The sequence below is a fragment of the Mizuhopecten yessoensis genome, unplaced genomic scaffold (genome assembly GCF_002113885.1).
Source record: "Mizuhopecten yessoensis strain PY_sf001 unplaced genomic scaffold, ASM211388v2 scaffold1579, whole genome shotgun sequence".
Lineage (NCBI taxonomy): Eukaryota > Metazoa > Mollusca > Bivalvia > Pectinida > Pectinidae > Mizuhopecten > Mizuhopecten yessoensis.
Genome location: NW_018404117.1, coordinates 230,910 through 249,570, shown reverse-complemented (window position 1 = coordinate 249,570; position 18,661 = coordinate 230,910). Strand labels below are relative to the sequence as shown.

At 36.5% G+C, this 18,661-nt stretch overlaps 1 protein-coding gene across 2 annotated transcripts in view; it reads left to right on the top strand.

Annotated features, from left to right (window-relative positions):
* The window catches only part of LOC110465330 (receptor-type tyrosine-protein phosphatase epsilon-like), a 222,920-nt gene that overhangs the window by 148,388 nt on the left and 55,871 nt on the right, over nt 1-18,661 (top strand). For both annotated transcript variants that reach the window (XM_021521082.1, XM_021521073.1), the window contains exons 8-9: nt 5,277-5,350; nt 18,113-18,149. In XM_021521082.1, coding sequence (XP_021376757.1) covers nt 5,277-5,350; nt 18,113-18,149 — 111 coding nt within the window. The remainder of the gene's footprint in view (nt 1-5,276; nt 5,351-18,112; nt 18,150-18,661) is intronic.

Genomic DNA, 18,661 nt, shown 5'->3' with positions numbered 1-18,661 from the left:
TACTTTTGACAGTAGAACCTTTTAATCTGTTGTCATTTTTACACTGAATTCTTTTTTGACTTCTTTCAGATTTTGTGTGTGAAGTTCTGCTACCTGTTTTGTTGTCAGATTTTGCCTTTGATAAGGATCTGTTTCCTGTTGTGTATGTCAGATTTTGACTGTGATTAGGCTCTGTTTCCTGTTTTGTGTGTCAGATTTTGTCGGTGATTAAGATCTGTTTCCTGTTTCGTTGTCAGATTTTGTGTGTGATTAGGATCTGTTTCCTGTTTTGTATGTCAGATTTTGTCTGAAGTTCTGCTCTTTGGTTTATTAGAAATCCCTGTTGTGTTTCTACTGACTCAGGTCAAGCAATCTTAACAGAACTCTGAACACGGGGAGTGGGCACCATGCTTAAAATCCATTTAACTGGGAGCAATATTTACACAGTGTTTGTGTAATTACCAATTATACTCTGTACATGTGGCAAGACAAACCTGATGTGATTACTGAACTCCTGTACGGAGAGGATTGGTACCTCAGCTTATGATAGACAGCAGCTTCTCGTCAGTACTGATGCATGAGGAACATACAGTTTAGTCTCATTCTGAAAACTTTGGTACGGAGACATATTTATTGTTCACACTGTAAATATTTGCCATATTTTGGTAATAAAGTGATCAGAGAGTTTCCTGTCTGAAGGTCTACGGCTGATTTTCTATATATGTAATGTCCAATAAAAGTCACTGTACAGCGTCATCTGAACTTTTCTCGATGCACCTATTTTGCAATAAAGTTGTTTACAAGAAGTTTTATCATCTGCCAATATTCTAAAATCTGCAGAATTTGCAGTCTCACACATGTGTGTACAAATAATGAGTTTTTAAAATATTCATCATTAATATTTTGAAAACAATTTAACAGGAATAAAAATTGAATAATTCTTTTGTTATTCTTTTGTAATTATAGATAATAGATGAATGTTGGTATGACACGTGACAATTTGTGTAGTTTTACACAGTTAATGACGACATGTTTTGATAATCTAACAGTTTTTGGACATATATATCATTGTGGCATAAAACTGTATAAGACAATGTTTTGGGTGTCGCTTTCACCATAGTCATGTCTGTTTGCCGTGAAAATTGCTGTCAATTTCCCTCATACAAGCCTATCAGCTGTGTACACTAGCCGACTTTGATGTCTAAGTGAGTTTTTTTATGAATGTGCATGATAATCGGATGTATGTAGTAGGTAACATGCGTTGTATATCGCCATGATACACACCATTATCATTGTGTGTTGACAGTTAACACACACACAAACATGGCTGAGCAGGAAACAGCTGTATCGCTCACTAACGCTATACTCAGATGTGTTCACTTTTCTTCAATCTTCTGAAAGTAAAACTGTAAAAGGGTCAGTGGTCTTTATATGATCTTGGGGACCATATATTGAGACTCTCCGTCTTGTTAGAACAGTTCTCCATAGGTATTTAAATGTTAAGGGAAGTCAATACTTCAAGCACAAAGATAACATAACAATTAATATGTTAATTATAATGTTGAGCATGTGCATTTTGAACTGCATGTAAAATATAATGCCCCGTGTTTATCACTAAACATTAAAATCTCAACACAGTTATATATTATATATGACATATAATGTCTCTGACTTTGTATAGGATGAGTAACAATATTGCTACTGTGACCTGTAATTAGGATGGGTTCTTTAACTTAATAATGTTACATGAACAAAACTATAACCTGTAATTGTGACAGGGTCAATGTTACTTTCATAGAGTTACAAAATTGTAAGTTTGACCTGAAGTTGGGACGGGGTCAATGTTAAATAATGTTTAAAAAAATTGTTACGTTAACCTGTAATTGGGACGGGGTCAATGTTACATAGAGTTACAAAACTGTTACGTTCCACCTGTAATTGTGACAGGGTCAATGTTACTTTCATAGAGTTACAAAATTGTAAGTTTGACCTGTAATTGGGACGGGGTCAATGTTACATAGAGTTACAAAACTGTTACGTTCCACCTGTAATTGGGACGGTGTCAATGTTACATAGAGTTACAAAACTGTTACTTCCACCTGTAAGTGGGGAAGAGGTCAATGTTACATAGAGTTACAAAACTGTTACTTCCACCTGTAAGTGGGGAAGAGGTCAATGTTACATAGAGTTACAAAACTGTTACTTCCACCTGTAAGTGGGGAAGAGGTCAATGTTACATAGAGTTACAAAACTGTTACTTCCACCTGTAAGTGGGGAAGAGGTCAATGTTACATAGAGTTACAAAACTGTTACTTCCACCTGTAAGTGGGGAAGAGGTCAATGTTACATAGAGTTACAAAACTGTTACTTCCACCTGTAAGTGGGGAAGAGGTCAATGTTACATAGAGTTACAAAACTGTTACTTCCACCTGTAAGTGGGGAAGAGGTCAATGTTACATAGAGTTACAAAATTGTAACTTTGACCTGCAATTGGGATGGGTATGTTAAAAAAGTACAAAAATTGTTACTTTGTATGAGGTCTCTGTTAGAGTCGCCTGTGTATTCTGTCTGAAGTCACCAGACAAACATGGAAAATCCTTGTACACCGTCAGTAAGTCTGAGTCTACCTTAAAGGGGCATCTATATATTACACACATACTTGAGACAATGTGAACGTTCTGAGTCCTGAGATCTGTGAAACCGATCATTACAGCGATGACCAGTCCCCAGTAGCCATGTCCACCAGCCGAGGGCCCCTTCAGGACATAGTTTCACGGGGAACCAAGTCTGTTATTACATCACAAGTACCGACTTGCATCTATAAGTCTCTTCTCCTGAAGATTTTTGCAATAGTGGCAATACGTTATAACTGCAGTTCGTTGGCGTCTGTCCATTTGTCCATCAATCATACCTTTCCGAAACAGTTATGGAATTCAGTCAGAGTTGTAGTACATCAATGCCTTAGATTGTATAATGGCAAAAGCTCAGGCCTGAGGTTTAAAGTGGAGCACAATTTCTGCATGTTTAGTTAGGTTACATGTACTTGGTGGGTTCTAATTGGTTGGCACTTTCCAGACAATAACTTTCATAAAGATTTAAAGATTTCATGTAGACTCTGGAGTGTTTGGGGAAATTTATTGTGTCGTGAAAGCCATATGTGACAGACACACTTTAGGTAATATGATAGCTGCTGACTGTAAATACACTAAAGAATAGAAAATGTCTTTGAGGTTGAGCAAAAACATTTGTCTATCTAATTATATCTGTATGGATATTGAAACAAAAAGCTTCATTTTATGGTTGTAGAAGGCCCTTATCATGTTAAGTGCCCTGAACCATACATTGAGGCCCTTATCATGTTAAGTGCCCTGAACCATACATTGATATGACATTTGAGTATTTTTGAGTTCAAATATCTTTCGATTTTTGAGAGAGAAAGAGAGGGGTCAATGTTACATAGAGTTACAAAACTGTTACTTCCACCTGTAAGTGGGGAAGAGGTCAATGTTACATAGAGTTACAAAACTGTTACTTCCACCTGTAAGTGGGGAAGAGGTCAATGTTACATAGAGTTACAAAACTGTTACTTCCACCTGTAAGTGGGGAAGAGGTCAATGTTACATAGAGTTACAAAACTGTTACTTCCACCTGTAAGTGGGGAAGAGGTCAATGTTACATAGAGTTACAAAACTGTTACTTCCACCTGTAAGTGGGGAAGAGGTCAATGTTACATAGAGTTACAAAATTGTAACTTTGACCTGCAATTGGGATGGGTATGTTAAAAAAGTACAAAAATTGTTACTTTGTATGAGGTCTCTGTTAGAGTCGCCTGTGTATTCTGTCTGAAGTCACCAGACAAACATGGAAAATCCTTGTACACCGTCAGTAAGTCTGAGTCTACCTTAAAGGGGCATCTATATATTACACACATACTTGAGACAATGTGAACGTTCTGAGTCCTGAGATCTGTGAAACCGATCATTACAGCGATGACCAGTCCCCAGTAGCCATGTCCACCAGCCGAGGGCCCCTTCAGGACATAGTATCACGGGGAACCAAGTCTGTTATTACATCACAAGTACCGACTTGCATCTATAAGTCTCTTCTCCTGAAGATTTTTGCAATAGTGGCAATACGTTATAACTGCAGTTCGTTGGCGTCTGTCCATTTGTCCATCAATCATACCTTTCCGAAACAGTTATGGAATTCAGTCAGAGTTGTAGTACATCAATGCCTTAGATTGTATAATGGCAAAAGCTCAGGCCTGAGGTTTAAAGTGGAGCACAATTTCTGCATGTTTAGTTAGGTTACATGTACTTGGTGGGTTCTAATTGGTTGGCACTTTCCAGACAATAACTTTCATAAAGATTTAAAGATTTCATGTAGACTCTGGAGTGTTTGGGGAAATTTATTGTGTCGTGAAAGCCATATGTGACAGACACACTTTAGGTAATATGATAGCTGCTGACTGTAAATACACTAAAGAATAGAAAATGTCTTTGAGGTTGAGCAAAAACATTTGTCTATCTAATTATATCTGTATGGATATTGAAACAAAAAGCTTCATTTTATGGTTGTAGAAGGCCCTTATCATGTTAAGTGCCCTGAACCATACATTGAGGCCCTTATCATGTTAAGTGCCCTGAACCATACATTGATATGACATTTGAGTATTTTTGAGTTCAAATATCTTTCGATTTTTGAGAGAGAAAAAAAATGTATGGAAGAGAAACAACTGCATCAATGTAATTGGTGAGTATATATGTACTTAGAGGAGAGTCTTTTCAGATGTGTACTTTAGTTTATAACGTTCCTTGCCTCACTTTAATGTTCCTTTGGGGTTTCTGTATAGTCTGGATGTATTGTCATCTTATAAGGGCAGAACTTTATTCCATCTGACAGGCTAACCTTTATCGGAGTTATGTGAACTGTCTCAACACAGGTCACCATGGTAACGGATAACAAAAACAGGGGCCATTTTTACTGTGTTGGTCATTAAAAGCAGTCCCCGGCGGGGATATGTATCTGATGCACAAATGATAAGGTTTTTTACGTAGGAGTGCTGCATCAGATATTCCTATCTGTTTTTGGTTTAATGTAATTACAGAAAATCTTTCACAGGTCATCGTCTTCAAGATCATTTCTAATCTAGTCAGTTTTTTAATCTAACACCCAGATAGGCCTAGTTTGTGTTAGACAAATTGTCCATTCGGATTGTTTTTAAGCGGAGATGCCATCTTCTATGATTATAAACCATGTAATTTGTTATAAAATGTACTTGCGATTCCTTATTTCAGACGATCACGCCAGGGTCATACTACAAAGTGTGCCACACAGAGAAAATGGTTATATCAATGCCAGCTATATTGATGTAAGTATCGCCTCCATTATGATTAAGATTTTGTTAAACTTTGTTTTAGATACCTGATTCATGACATATTCAGTTTTTCTGCCTCATGGGAAATATTTTCCATGCACATGGTATCGGAAGTCTATATCTGTTCCTTTAACCTTACTTCTGGGACCTCTGTCAGCGTTGTGATGGATGGGTGCTCCTGTTAGTAACGGACGTGAGATTTCAGATATGTACACGAGAGATTCAACAAAATAACATCATAACAAAAGAATGATTTTACAATGCAGTGCTTGTCTGGTTCAATTAAGAAAACTTGATTGAAAATTTGCAAACTATCATTATGATATATATGTTGCCAATTTAATTTCAGCATTGAGTTTGTCTTCCATGAAAATATACATGCCTTTGAACATTTTAATAAAACGTGGCACCAATAACATAAAATTTAATTAACATTTTCATCAAAGTAATACAGACATCTAGATGCAGTGTTTGTGTTGTACTAGTTTTAGCTTTGAAATAAATTCTGCTGACAACACAACTTAATAATTAAAAAAAAAAAAAGATGAAAAAAAAATCCATACTAGCAAACTTTTTGAAATTTCCATGCGGAAGATTCTGCATGCTCAAAATTAAAACATAAATAAGATGTGTTTATACCCCCCAGAGCAAACACGACCCTTTAAAATGACATATTTTGAGTTGTTCTTTTAAATGAAATTATTAGAACTTAGAATATAGGAATAGTTGAGCAAATTCACAGGTTGAAGATGCCTAAGTTAAGTGTCCAAAATTGGGAATCTCCCTTCTGATTAGGGAGGGTTGTCGTCAAGCTGGAAAATGTTAACATTATATTCTTTGTGAAATGATATCTGTGTGTTTACTCTTTCACTGACAACATTTAAACCCCCATACATTCACATGACAGTAAATTCCCTACTTAGTTAAGTGGTGTGACGCCTACAGGCTACTATAGCTGCTGTCCTGACTGACCTCTTGGTTACCATTGGTATAAAACAGCTCCCATTATTGGAATCATGAGAACATGCATTCTATAACTGTTTCTGTGTCATTCCTACTAAATAAATGATCATTGTCCATTCCGCAGTGATGATATTTTCCTGGAGATTTTGACACCTGCATCAGTTCTGTATCCTCCCTGATGGTATCATGAAATCTGATAATGGACGGCATTTATTATCCCCTACAATGTGATTGATGGCAGATATTAAATTAGGTTCCATGCCTCCAACATTATTGTTTCCAGACCAGTACATGCGAACCATTAAAGATATTTTCTTGAACTGTTGAACACTTAGTGGTCTTATTTAATACCTTTTAAAAGCCTGAAGTTTTTAATTTTATAAATATTTGGGTTACCATGGAAATGAAATAAAAACTAAAAAACTGTGAGATATTTCTATGAAAGATTGGATGCTAATCAAACTAGATATCTAGTAGTAATGCTGGCTTTACTATAGAGTTTTTACTTTTATCATATTCTACTGTAGAAAAATTTGATATTTGTTTTTTCCCTAGCAACAGTTGACTTTTCTGTGGTAGAACAGACATTTATGATTTGATTCAGTGAAAGGATTTACAATAATTTATTCGGCAATAAGAAAGTTTTATATTTGGAAATATTTGCCGTTGCTTAAGGAACCCTGTCCAGCTACATTGTCCTTTTTTCTATATACAGTAACCTCCCCTTAACATCTTTTTTGGATATAACTGTAGCAGTTTGGTCAGGCCCCTTCTGTTGAACAGCTCAATGGTTAGAGCGATAGTATAACAATCTGAAGTCCAGGGTTTGTATCCCGGTCTGGCCCGTTAGTTTGTTACACCCAGAACACTGTTGCTGATTTATATTTGTTTATTTCATATCTTCAATTTCTCAAAAAAGTCCTGCAAAGTATGATTTTCTTTACAGAAATAATTTATCAAAGCTATAGTCATACCAGAAAATCAGTTTCCAACACTAAGTAACAATTTTGGGTAGTGGTAAGGGGATCCTTATATTAATTTAAAAAAATAGTGAATATTACTTAAAACTCAACATTTCACTAAATTGTTTTTTACTGAATTTTTAGTGTAAAATCAACCCTATCAAAAAGAAAAACATATTTCAAAAGTATAGATATATATTAAGTCCTTATTTGGAAATTTGTTCAGAATATTTTTTTTAGATTACCTGTTCATCTTTGATACATTTTAACTGAAATTAAATTTAATTTCTGCGACAATTATGAACAGCTAGTTTCAAGAAGGCATGAAATTTCATAACTCAAAACCAACATGCAGACTATATGTAGGGTAAAGACTAACCACTCGATCTACAGGTCTGTTCACGGTTACTTAACAATCCATTACGCATACAGATCAATCAATTATTTAGTTTCTTCATTTTTATACGCCCGTCGAATGGCGGGACGTATTATGTTTTCATGCGGGTAGGTGGGCAGGCGGGCGGGAAACATTAGTTACCGATAAATTACTTGAGTAATTTAAAATGGATTAATTTCAAACTTGGTAGGAAGGTTCATTGCCATGAAGGCTCAGACAAGTTCGATAAACAAAGTTGTTTGCCAGGTGTTTACGGAGTTATGGCCCTTTGTACAATTGCCAAAACAGTTTCCGCTCAATAACTTCTGTAATTTTAAATAGATTCATTTAAAACTTCATAGGAAGTTCATTTCTATGAAAGCTTGCACAATTTCGATAACCATTATCCGCCTGTTTTTAAGGGAGTTATGGCCCTTTATAGAATTGACGTAACAGTTTCCGCTCAATAACTGGAGTAATTTTAAATGGATTAATTTCAAACTTGGTAGGATGGTTCATTGTCATGAAAGCTCGGACAGGTTTGATAAACAAAGTTGTTTGCCAGGTGTTTACGGAGTTATGGCCCTTTGTACAATTGCCAAAACAGTTTCCGCTCAATAACTTCTGTAATTTTAAATAGATTCATTTCAAACTTCATAGGAAGGTTCATTTCTATGAAAGCTTGCACAATTTCGATAACCATTATCCGCCTGTTTTTAAGGGAGTTATGGCCCTTTATAGAATTGACGGAACAGTTTCCGCTCAATAACTGGAGTAATTTTAAATGGATTAATTTCAAACTTGGTAGGATGGTTCATTGCCATGAAAGCTCGGACAGGTTTGATAACCAAAATTATATGCTGGTTATTTATGCAATTATGGCCCTTTGCAGAATTAACGCTTATCTCTCCAAAATTTATGCACCTATATGGCCCTTTGAGGCAAACTGCTCATTCGACATCTGACAGGCATATAATGTACTGCATCGCAGAACTTTTGTTGAGGTTAAGAATGAAAAACAAATCCTCTGATTCTCACAATTTTGATTTTGTTTTATCAAAATCATTGAGTTTTCCTTTAAAAGGATAATCAGATCTAATAAACATCACACTTAAACAAACTCTTGTATCTGCACAACAATAAACTCACAACATCAACAATAACAGCTTTCAGGAGAAGAATGTGAAATGGACTAGAAATAGAGGAAAATCCATACATTCTATAAATAAATTACAGTTTTCTTGACTTTGTTTGGGATGACTCCCGGATAAGAGTTTCGTTTAAAATTTTGAAAATCAATTGGGTATTTTCATATTCACAATTTCAACAGGAAGTAGCTAGTAGACAAAGGTAACCCATCATGGTTATAAGTCTGAAGTGGGTGTGTTTAACCCATCATTGTTATAAGTCTGAAGTAGGTGGGTTTAACCCATCATGGGTATAAGTCTGAAGTAAGTGTGTTTAAACCATCATGGTTATAAATCTGAAGTGGGTGTGGTTAACCCATCATGGTTTTGGGTCTGAAGTATGTGTGTTTAACCCATCATGGTTATAAGTCTGAAGTAGGTGTGTTTTGAACCCATCATGATTATGAGTCTGAAGTAGGTATGTTTTGAACCCATCATGGTTATAAGTCTGAAGTGGGTGTGTTTAACCCATCATGGTTTTGAGTCTGAAGTATGTGTGTTTAACCCATCATGGTTATAAGTCTGAAGTAGGTGTGTTTAACCCATCATGGTTATAAGTCTGAAGTAGGTGTGTTTGACCCATCATGATTATGAGTCTGAAGTGGGTTTGTTTAACCCATCATGATTATGAGTCTGAAGTAGGTGTGTTTTGAACCCATCATGGTTATAAGTCTGAAGTGGGTGTGTTTAACCCATCATGGTTGTGAGTCTGAAGTAGGTGTGTTAAACCCATCATGGTTTTGAGTCTGAAGTAGGTGTGTTTAACCCATCATGGTTATAAGTCTGAAGTGGGTGTGTTGAACCCATCATGGTTATAAGCCTGAAGTAGGTGTGTTTAACCCATCCTTGTTATAAGTCTGAAGTGGGTGTGTTTAACCCATCATGGTTATGAGTCTGAAGTGGGTGTGTTTAACCCATCATGATTATGAGTCTGAAGTAGGTGTGTTTAACCCATCATGATTATTAGTCTGAAGTAGGTGTGTTTAACCCATCATGGTTATAAGTCTGAAGTAGGTGTGTTTAACCCATCATGGTTGTGAGTCTGAAGTGGGTACATGTGTTTAACCTATCATGATTGTGAGTCTGAAGTGGATACATGTGTTTAACCCATCATGATTGTGAGTCTGAAGTGGATACATGTGTTAAACCCATCATGGTTGTGAGTCTGAAGTGGGTACATGTGTTTAACCCATCATGGTTGTGAGTCTGAAGTGGGTACATGTGTTAAACCCATCATGATAATACTCTTTAATCCAACATTTAATATGGAAGGTACGCATTTAGATGTAAGAAAACACAGTGACATACCATTTTAGTTTTTATAGTTAAGTTGAACTAGCATTTCTCATGTGTTATAATTATGCCATCTCATAGATATATACTATTTGCTTTTATCATATTCTACCATGGAAAAATTTGATATTTGTCTTTTCCCATTAGCAACAGTTGTCATTTCTCATGTGTTTATTATGCCATCCCAAATGAAACTAGAGAGTGACATACCATTTAAGTTTTGCTTGTTAAGTTATTCTCATGTGTTAATTATGCCATCTTAAACATAGAATGGGATGCTGTGTAAATACATGATACCATTGTTATTCGTGAGGCAGTAAGAGGTAAATATTCCTTTTGACAGGTTTCATGCATAAGATAATGTTAAATATGCTGCTTGGATGTAAAACGAGGGGTTTATTAGGAAGTGTGTGGGCCGAACATCATTTTGAGATGTAATTTCACACTTTTAGTAGGGAGTCTAGAAACGGTATTGTTATCAGCAGTCAGTCTGCACTGTATGATGCAGTAGGTACCAGAATGATGAAAAAGCTCTGCCGAAAATTCTAGAAGCAAAATGAAGTGGGAAGGAATGTAGTGTTCCCGTATAGTTATTCTGTCCCGTATAGTTATTCTGTCCCGTATAGTTATTCTGACTAAATGGCTAGGTAGCATTAGGCATGGTCATATATTACTCCTGGAATAGACCTTAATACAGCTTTTTTTCCTGACACAAACGATCTAATTTTAGACACAGCAGGGGTTATGGAGTGTTTTATTGGGTTCGATACATAGACTTGTAATCTGTGCACATTGTCTAGACAGTCACATTAGTACCGTATCTTGTCTAATAAACATTATCCAATTTTATGTCTCTATATACCCCTGGATTAGTATGGCCAGACTGGGTTCAAATTTTGGACCCTCCCAACTCTAGACTGACCTCTACCAACTGACAATCGACACAGTCCAGTCCCGCAACACGAGACAATGTTTAGAGTTGTCTAATTTGGGGGAAAAAATTAAATATCTACATACTGCATACTGATTTCAATATTCATTCAACAAAAACATTAATGTTTGAAAAAAATGATGGCAGTTTTCATATTTGTTATATTTCAAATGTTTTTAAAAAGAAGCATTTCAATTTACATTTAATTTTTATCATGTTGGAGTATTTTGATAACAAAATTAAAACTATCTAGTAAATATCTTTATAGTTTGTAATGTAAACTGTTGATTATAGTGTTTATAAGTTTTCATTTCGAAACTACTGGTACCTTACGGGAACTTCTATGGATCTTGTCAGCCTATGCAGTTGATCAGAGACTGAACATACATGTATTCAAAAATGCTGAAATTTATTCTTAAATCTGATATGATTTGTGTAAAGATAAAAACAAATGCATGAAGACAAAATGTTAAAAACCTTGTTGAATTGTAAAATATGCATGTAACTATTTTTCAAATGGAACAGTGTCAAACTGTCCGGAGATTATAAGATCAAGGAAGTGACTAATCCGCCAACACGTTTTGTGGTACTATTCCCTAATGTTTAACAATATGTGTTACTTGTGATGAGTCGTCAAGGACGGTAATGGTGACACGCGGCAAGCTGGCGTCATTTTACGTGAGATAATCCTTGCCGACCAGCAAGAGATACATAGCTTTTAGGCAGTGGTACCAGGACCAGCGATCACTGGCCACTGTAGTACTGACAGCAGTGTTAATGTTTAGGTGATACTTGACGGAAGGTTAGCGTCGGATGTAGATCACGTTGACAAATTATCAGTAATGTGGAAATTAGCCGTAATGTGGAAATTAGCCCACACATTATCACTGAATTTGACGGGCTGTATCACATGGTTTGGAAATTGATCACCAAAGGTGATAAGAATGACTCGCTGAGCATGACAGGAAGTGATCAGCTTGGGAGTGACGGGAAGTGATTGAAACCCGTAGATAGATATATATATTGTGTTATCGTGATGAAGGTGATAGGCATTTGTTTCAGTATCTATCATTCACATCTTCCCCTCACAACTAATCAGCTTAATCGAATACTCAATATATTTTTTCTCACTTGTAAAATTCTGCAACAATGCAATTTTCAAATAGATTTACCCTTGTCAGATTTTTTTTTTTTTCACTGATTTAACAGACAGTGAAGTTAAATCATAATAAAAGTCATTTATAAAATAAACCACTGGTAAATTACAGCCTGTATGTTATGTTGAAGTCTTGTTAAGCTGAGCTATTATTCTGATTATGGGGTCTGACAATCTAATTGGTTGGTTCTCTGAGCAGACAGGGTCACAGGGGGAATAATTTAAGGCACACCTCCATTACATGGGCCTCCAAGCTTTGGAGCTTCATGATGAAATTAGTGTACGTTTTATTCGATTTAGCTGAGATAACATCCCCAGGTAGTGTAACACATAACGTCAGGCTCCGATTAAGAACTCGTAAACTTCCTCAACACCCAACTTGCTTCGTTAGTATCGGCAGCGTTCAAGCTTCAAGCTTTCCTCAAATAAACTTGATCACGAGCTTGCTGTCTGATCATGAGCTGCTGTACATTGTCACTTCTTATAAACTTGTGGACACTTCAAGGTGTGGGTTAGCAGCCTCCAGAGAAACCGTGTTTGCCTTAGAATCACTATATCTCATTTCAGTGGGATATTTTGGGACCTATATAGTCCTCCACATAGTTTGTGATCCAATTTTCATTGGGTTGGTTGCTACATGATTTTCACATTGTCTCGTTAATTTAGTACTGTATGAGAGTTATTATTTCTTTCTGTGTGAAACAATAAAGAAACAATGAGAAGATCTTTAATGCATCAGTGTAGTTATCTTCAGGCTTTTCTGTCAACTTATTGTCTACTTAAGTACATATAAGTAACAACCTGTGTGTCATAGGAAGTGAGCCCACATATAGCCCATATCATAGGCTCTCTATCATATTTAAATGATATTGAGCCAATAGCCCATATCATACTGATAGTGAGCCCACATATAGCCCATATCATAGGCTCTCTATCATAATTAAATGATAGTGAGCCCATAGCCCATATCATAGGCTCTCTATCATATATAAATGATAGTGAGCCCATAGCTCATATCATAGGCTCTATCATATATGACTGAAAGTGAGCCCATATCTTAGGCTCTATATTATATATCACTGATAGTGAGTCCATAGTCCATATCATACTGATAGTGAGCCCACATATAGCCCATATCATAGGCTCTATATCATATATTACTGATAGTGAGTCCATAACTCATATCATACTGATAGTGAGCCCACATATAGCCCATATCATATGCTCTATATCATATATGACTGATAGTGAGCCCATATATAGCATATATCTTAGGCTCTATATCATATATGCCTGATAGTGAGCCCATATCCCATATCATACTCATAGTGAGCCCATATATAGCACATATCTTAGGCTCTATATCATATATAACTGATAGTGAGCCCATAGCCCATATCATACTGATAGTGAGCCCACATATAGCTCATAGCATAGGCCCTATATCATATATGACTGAAAGTGAGCCCATATCATAGGCTCTATATCATATATCACTGATAGTGAGTCCATAACCCATATAATACTGATGGTGAGCCCATATATAGACCATATCTTAGGCTCTATATCATATATTACTGATAGTGAGTCCATAACTCATATCATACTGATAGTGAGCCCATATATAGCACATATATTAGGTTCTATATCATATATAACTGATAGTGAGCCAATATCATAGGCTCTCTATCATAATTAAATGATAGTGAGCCCATAGCCCATATCAAAGGCTCTATATCATATATAAATGATAGTGAGCCCATAGCCCATATCATACTGATAGTGAGCCCACATATAGCCCATATCATAGGCCCTATATCATATATAACTGATAGTGAGCCCATATCATAGGTACTCTATCATATATCACTGATAGTGAGCCCATAACCCATATCATACTGATAGTGAGCCCACATATAGCCCATATCATAGGCTCTATATCATATATCACTGATAGTGAGTCCATAACCCATATAATACTGATGGTGAGCCCATATATAGACCATATCTTAGGCTCTATATCATATATTACTGATAGTGAGTCCATAACTCATATCATACTGATAGTGAGCCCATATATAGCACATATATTAGGTTCTATATCATATATAACTGATAGTGAGCCAATATCATAGGCTCTCTATCATAATTAAATGATAGTGAGCCCATAGCCCATATCAAAGGCTCTATATCATATATAAATGATAGTGAGCCCATAGCCCATATCATACTGATAGTGAGCCCACATATAGGACATATCATAGGCCCTATATCATATATAACTGATAGTGAGCCCATATCATAGGTACTCTATCATATATCACTGATGGTGAGCCCATAAACCATATCATACTGATAGTGAGCCCACATACAGCCCATATCATAGGCTCTATATCATATATGACTGATAGTGAGCCCATATCCCATATCATAGGCTCTATATCATATATCACTGATAGTGAGCCCATAACCCATATACTGATAGTGAGCCCATATCATAGGCTCTATATCATATATGACTGATAGTGAGCCCATATCATAGGTACTCTATCATATATAACTGATAGTGAGCCCATAGCCCATATCATAATGATAGTGAGCCCATATATAGCCCATGTCATAGGCCCTATATCATATACGACTGATAGTGAGCCCATAGCCCATATCATACTGATAGTGAGCCCATATATGGCCCATATCATAGGATCTCTATCATATATGACTGATAGTGAGCCCATAGCCCATATCATAGACTCTCTATCATATATGACTGATAATGAGCCCATAGATCTCAGGTTCTGTGTATACCACTTAGAATGAGCTTCGATCTTAGGTTTGCATATTTACGGTTTTAAACATTCTCCTGTCTTCCTAATTAATAATAACAAATGGAATTTGATGCTCACTACAGACATCAAAGTATTAGAAGTAGCTGTTTTCCTCCGTAATGTTGTATGCCTTCCTGATGGATTAGGTTTTGTTTAGAAGTGGCATTTAATTGTGCAATAGAGATGTTTAGTCTTTAATTGGCCAAGTGGGAAATTCACTACTAAGGTGATATATACATGAATTGCATTCTGCCTCTTCTCTTCCAAATATTTCGTTTCAGAATCCTCTATCCCACCTGGAGGGGTAGTTATGAAGAAGTCCATTTGAGGTATTATACAGTATTGAAAATTCCAGGCAAACCTCTATTACACAATGTTACCAGCAAATTTCCCACTGCACAATGTTACACTAGAGAACTTTATAATTTGTAAGCCATTGTGGTAGGGAACACTAATTTTTAAAATTAATAATGAATTATATTTCACAAGAGTGAGGCCTGAGTAAAACATGATTAATCAAGGGGAAACAAAGACACATGTTTCCCTACTGCAGGGGCAATACATATATCATATGATGAAAAAAGAACATTATCACACCAGTGACCTGGCTTTCGTGCCAATGCTGTCATCTACTTCAGTCACTCATCTTTGGTGTGCATGGTGCCTCTTGCTTAGTTTTCTATAGAGGCTGCAAATAAGGGGATTGAACAGACATGCTGTTATACAGATAAGGTATAATATCATTTAAATCACTTCTGGAAACAATTAGTCAACCTACCATTAAAGAAAATATTTGAGTAATTTACACATAATTGATTATGAAAAACATTTAATGCAAAGTCATCGTATTTAATACTGCAATACTTAGAGAAATGCTAAATCGTAAAAATAAAGTTAAGAATTGTGAATCATATAACATATGATAGATATAAATCTATTAGCCTGTTTTCGCTTTAATTCTCTACTGGGACAATTCCTTTCAGAAAAACGATGTATTGTTTCCCTGATCGACAATCAACCATACGTGCATCCCGTTATAATGGATGAGCATTGAAGTTTTTTGTTGTTTCTGCCGATCGGTTGACAGCACTGCACGGCACTTCCATAGATCTTGTCAGAAATGGGAAATAAATTTGTTTTAAATTTGATAATTAGTGACAGTGGATTGATTTGTGACAGGAAATTTCTGTCAGAGTTATAAGAACACTGAATATATGTTACAAGCATTGTTTGGTAATAGAACATTTTCCACCACTGCCATGAAAGGACAGATATCAATAGACACACTTACCTATTGTTCAGTAAACAAGTTGAGTGTCTTGCTGTACCGCTGCTACTGTAAGGCACTGATGGCCTATGAAGAAACAATGAGATAAACAGATATATGGCGTGTGAAATGTCCACACCTGTTCTCCAGGACCCTGTTTCATCAAGTTGTCAATATTTTCAAAATGCGTGAATGTAACCAGTGAAGAAAAAACACACATAATGCAATTTGAATGCATGTATATAAGATTTGTGTCAATAGAAATTTGAAAATTAAGCCCTGTAAATCATTGAAGGTTACCGTGACACTTCCAGTGGAACTAATGCAGTTATGATGTCATGGCTGTACATTTTGTACGGTTTGGTGTCAAAGCAGAATAAATATACTACTAGAATGAATCTTGGATGAGTTTTGCCTTCAGGAAAAGTATTTGGTGGAATTTCTCAAGAAGACACAGACCTGTACAGACTATAACTGTAGGCTAGTAATTAAAGATTTCAGCTTTCAATTAAACTATATAACAGCTGTACAACTACAGGGAAACCTCTTTATATTGCCACTTATTTATATAAAACCTCGCTTACTGCTGAAAAGTTTCAACTTTTCCTGGGGTTTTTTAACAGTTTTTTAGGTCACCTGAGCTTTAGCTCAAGTGACCTATTGCTATCCGTTTTCGTCCGTCGTCGTCCGTCGTCCGTTAACATTTTACATTTCAAACTTAAAGTCAAGTTCTGCTGGGCCGATTGAACTGAAAGTTGGTAGGAATGATCGCCTCATGGTCGTGACAAAGTGTTGTTATTTTTCGGGTCGATTAGAAATCCAATATGGACACCACGGTCGCCCTATTGAAAACCTATTTCAAACTTAAAGTCAAGTTCTGCTGGGCCGATTGAACTGAAAGTTCGTAGGAATGATCGCCTCATGGTCGTGACAAAGTGTTGTTATTTTTCGGGTCGATTAGAAACCCAATATGGCCACCACGGCCGCCATTTTGAAAACCTATTTCAAACTTAAAGTCAAGTTCTGCTGGACCGATTGAACTGAAAGTTGGTAGGAATGATCGCCTCATGGTCGTGACAAAGTGTTGTTATTTTTCGGGTCGATTAGAAACCCAATATGGCCACCACGGCCGCCATTTTGAAAACCTATTTCAAACTTAAAGTCAAGTTCTGCTGGACCGATTGAACTGAAAGTTGGTAGGAATGATCAGCTCATGGTCCTGACAAAGTGTTGTTATTTTCCGGGTCGTTCAGAAATCCAATATGGCCACCACGGCCGCCATTTTGAAAATCTATTTCAAACTTAAAGTCAAGTTCTGCTAGGCCGAGTGAACTGAAACTTCGTAGGAATGATTGACTCATGGTCCTGACAAAGTGTTGTTATTTTTCGGGTCAATCAGAAATACAATTTGGCTGCCATGGCTGCTATTTTGCTACTAAGTTCTAATAGGCAGATCTCACTTAAAATTGGTCTAGGAATGATCAGCTCATGGTCCTGACGAAGTTAAGTTAACATTATACTATTTTTTACTCAAATTGGTACATATTTCAACAACACAAATAAATACTATAGACTCAGGTGACCGTTAAGGCCCATGGGCCTCTTGTTTTTTATATATATGTGTCCCTTGAGATATAGCCAAACCCTATTATAATGCCAAAATGTTGCTTGGCAAAAGTCCGCAGTATAAAGAAGTGAGCATATAATAGTCTTGTGGGCTTTATAAAGGGGAGTGAAGAGGTTAATGATAATTCCTATAGTTATCCAAATATTATTTGGTTTGTATGTTACAGGGTTACAGTCAAGAAAAGGAATACATCGCTTCACAAGGTAGGTCAGAGATAACATTTACAATATACTGCATGTTAGCCTTATGAAAGACTTATGGTATATTTTGAGCCCACCATCATCTGATGGTGGGCTATTCAAATCACCCTGCGTCCGTGGTCCGTGGTCCGTCCGTTGTCCGTCGTCCGTCGTCCGTCGTCCGTCCGTAAACAATTCTTGTTATCGCTATTTCTCAAGAAGTACCACAGGGATCTTTCTCAAATTTTATAAGGTTCCCCTTGGTCCTTAGCTGTGCAGGGCAACTTTTAAGACTGATCGGATAAACAACATGGCCGACAGGCAGCCATCTTGGATTTTGATAGTGAAAGTTTGTTATCGCTATTTCTCAAGAAGTACCATAAGGGTCTTTCTCAAATTTTATATGCAGGTTCCCCTTGGTCCTTAGCTGTGCAGTGCAACTTTTGAGACTGATCGGATAAACAACATGGCCGACAGGCAGCCATCTTGGATTTTGATAGTGAAAGTTTGTTTTCGCTATTTCTCAAGAAGTACCA